The 2,169-nt window shown below is 34.7% G+C and overlaps 1 protein-coding gene across 1 annotated transcript; it reads left to right on the top strand.

Annotated features, from left to right (window-relative positions):
* Nucleotides 1-840: 840 nt before the first annotated feature.
* LOC129752748 (zinc metalloproteinase nas-13-like) lies at nucleotides 841-1,726 on the top strand. Its single transcript, XM_055748518.1, has 3 exons — nucleotides 841-937; nucleotides 1,330-1,475; nucleotides 1,550-1,726. The coding sequence occupies exons 1-3, from the start codon at nucleotides 841-843 to the stop codon at nucleotides 1,724-1,726; spliced, it is 420 nt and encodes a 139-aa protein (XP_055604493.1).
* The last annotated feature ends 443 nt before the right edge of the window (nucleotides 1,727-2,169 follow it).

Below are 2,169 nucleotides of genomic sequence, written 5' to 3' on the forward strand. Positions count from 1 at the left end.
CAATTTCAATTAAACTCCAACACGATTACACAATCAACTATCCTCCCACGAAAATCAAATCAGTTTATCCCTTCATAAAGGGTGCCTAATCAGGATTACGTATGACATCTTTTCAAATACCTAATACAACTTCAAATCAAAATCATCAATTCCCGTCCACTTCGAAATCCACAGTTCCTCTGGATTATTCAACTCCATTAACACCTGGGATCGTGTGTATTAGCAGTTTTCAATTCGAACTTTCGAAACAGATGCATAAAATAGGTATTTTTTTTAAGTCTCAGCTGAATACTATCCGGAGAAATGTATGAGATTTTTTTCTACCAAATAAAAAGTCTTGTTAATAACACTAAAACAAAAGCCTTCATTTTAAGTATTCAACGTCTTTATTTAGTTTAAATCGTCCTGGGATAGATGCATATTTTTGTTTAAAAAATTGAATCATGATCATGTAAGTTTTATCGTATATTTGTCAAATGATTTCCAATCTTCTTTGTACAACCCTGTTATCTGTTCCTTGTGATTCCACCTTTGATTTCCAAATTGATTCTTGACAGATTAACAATATCATTAGTTAAATTATTCAATAAATTACATCTTAATACATTTTTTCCAGCTCAAGATCAGCTGAGAATGATAAACAATGCAATGGCAGAGTTCAATCGAAACACGTGCGTACGATTTGTGAAGAAAACGCCAGCTGATCGGCATTGGATAAAAATTTTAAGCAACAACACTGGCTGCTACTCGTATGTGGGCAGGCAGAACAACAACCAGTACAATGAGATAAACCTTCAGCCACCCTTTTGCACAAATTCTTTGGGAACACCCGTGCACGAAATGATGCACGCACTAGGATTCTATCACGAGTTCACCAGGCCGGATCGGGACGACTGGGTCTCAATCAATCGGAGCGCTCTGCATCCCCAGTATCAAAGTAAGTTTATTTTGGCTCGACTAGAAAAGTTTGGCAAACATCGTATGTGAATGTGTGGTTTGTATGAACATATGCCTTTTAAATGTAGTTGAGTGGGTTTCATAAAAAATATCACCCCGTCATGAGCCATCTTACATTGAATAACTTTAAAAGAAATATTTTCTGACGAAAAAAAGTACTTTAAAATTGGGTGAACCGGGACAGTTTTTTAATGCTGCTCTCTCGGCCCACGATAGATTTCAAAGGATGTAGGTACAGTATTTTTTATTTTTAAATATTTAGCTCCGAATTATAGATCATTTAAAAACTGTTACGGGATATCGTGTATTTTGAAAATCTATGTACCTTTTAGTCAAACTCTTCAACTATTTTTTTTATGTTCTTCTCCCAAGACGACGGATTTTTCAGGGCCAATTTTGGCAAATTCGAAGCAAACGATGTGGACACCTACGGAATTCCTTACAACTACGGAAGCGTGATGCATTATTCAAAATTTGCTGGAGCTCGAAGCAATCAAAGTCCAGTCATGAACAACAGGGTATGTATACCTAGATGAGTATATCGGTATAAAGCACTTTTATATTCTCGCTTTGTTTTTCCTTCCAATTCCAGCAAATGTGGAATGGCGATTTCGGAAACGAAAGTGGATTTTCTCAATCTGACATAGATGCGGTCAATATCCGGTACAACTGTGGATCTAATAATAAAAAATCCAGGAAGCCGAAACAGAAACAGAAACCAAAGGATAAAACTAAAGCGGCAACAGCAGAGCTCACAATACGTGGATAAACTGTTGTTACTCGCATTCCTCATGCCAAAGCTCTCAAACATGTCACTGACATTCATCATTAAAAACTCAAAACAATGATAAGTTAATATTTTGATTAATATAAAAGCACACTTTATATGCACATTTTAGAAAAAGAAATATTTTTATAAATTTTGAAATTATTATTTTTTAAATACCAAATGTTGATAAATATTGATAAGAATGAGCTTATTCTAAATATCATCATTTAATTAAAAACCAAAAGAAAAAAATTATTACCTTTATTTAAGCGTCTTATAATTTTCTAATCCTTATGCAGCAAAGCACTGGTCCATTTGTATATTTCTGTAGTCGTCAGTTGGATTACAAGAGTTCATTTTCTTTACGGAAAAATTCTAGTAGGATCCCAGCTGATGTCGCTTACTCTGGTAGACCACGAGAATCATTCGAGCATTGTACTAAA

This window comes from Uranotaenia lowii, chromosome 3, assembly GCF_029784155.1.
Source record: "Uranotaenia lowii strain MFRU-FL chromosome 3, ASM2978415v1, whole genome shotgun sequence".
Lineage (NCBI taxonomy): Eukaryota > Metazoa > Arthropoda > Insecta > Diptera > Culicidae > Uranotaenia > Uranotaenia lowii.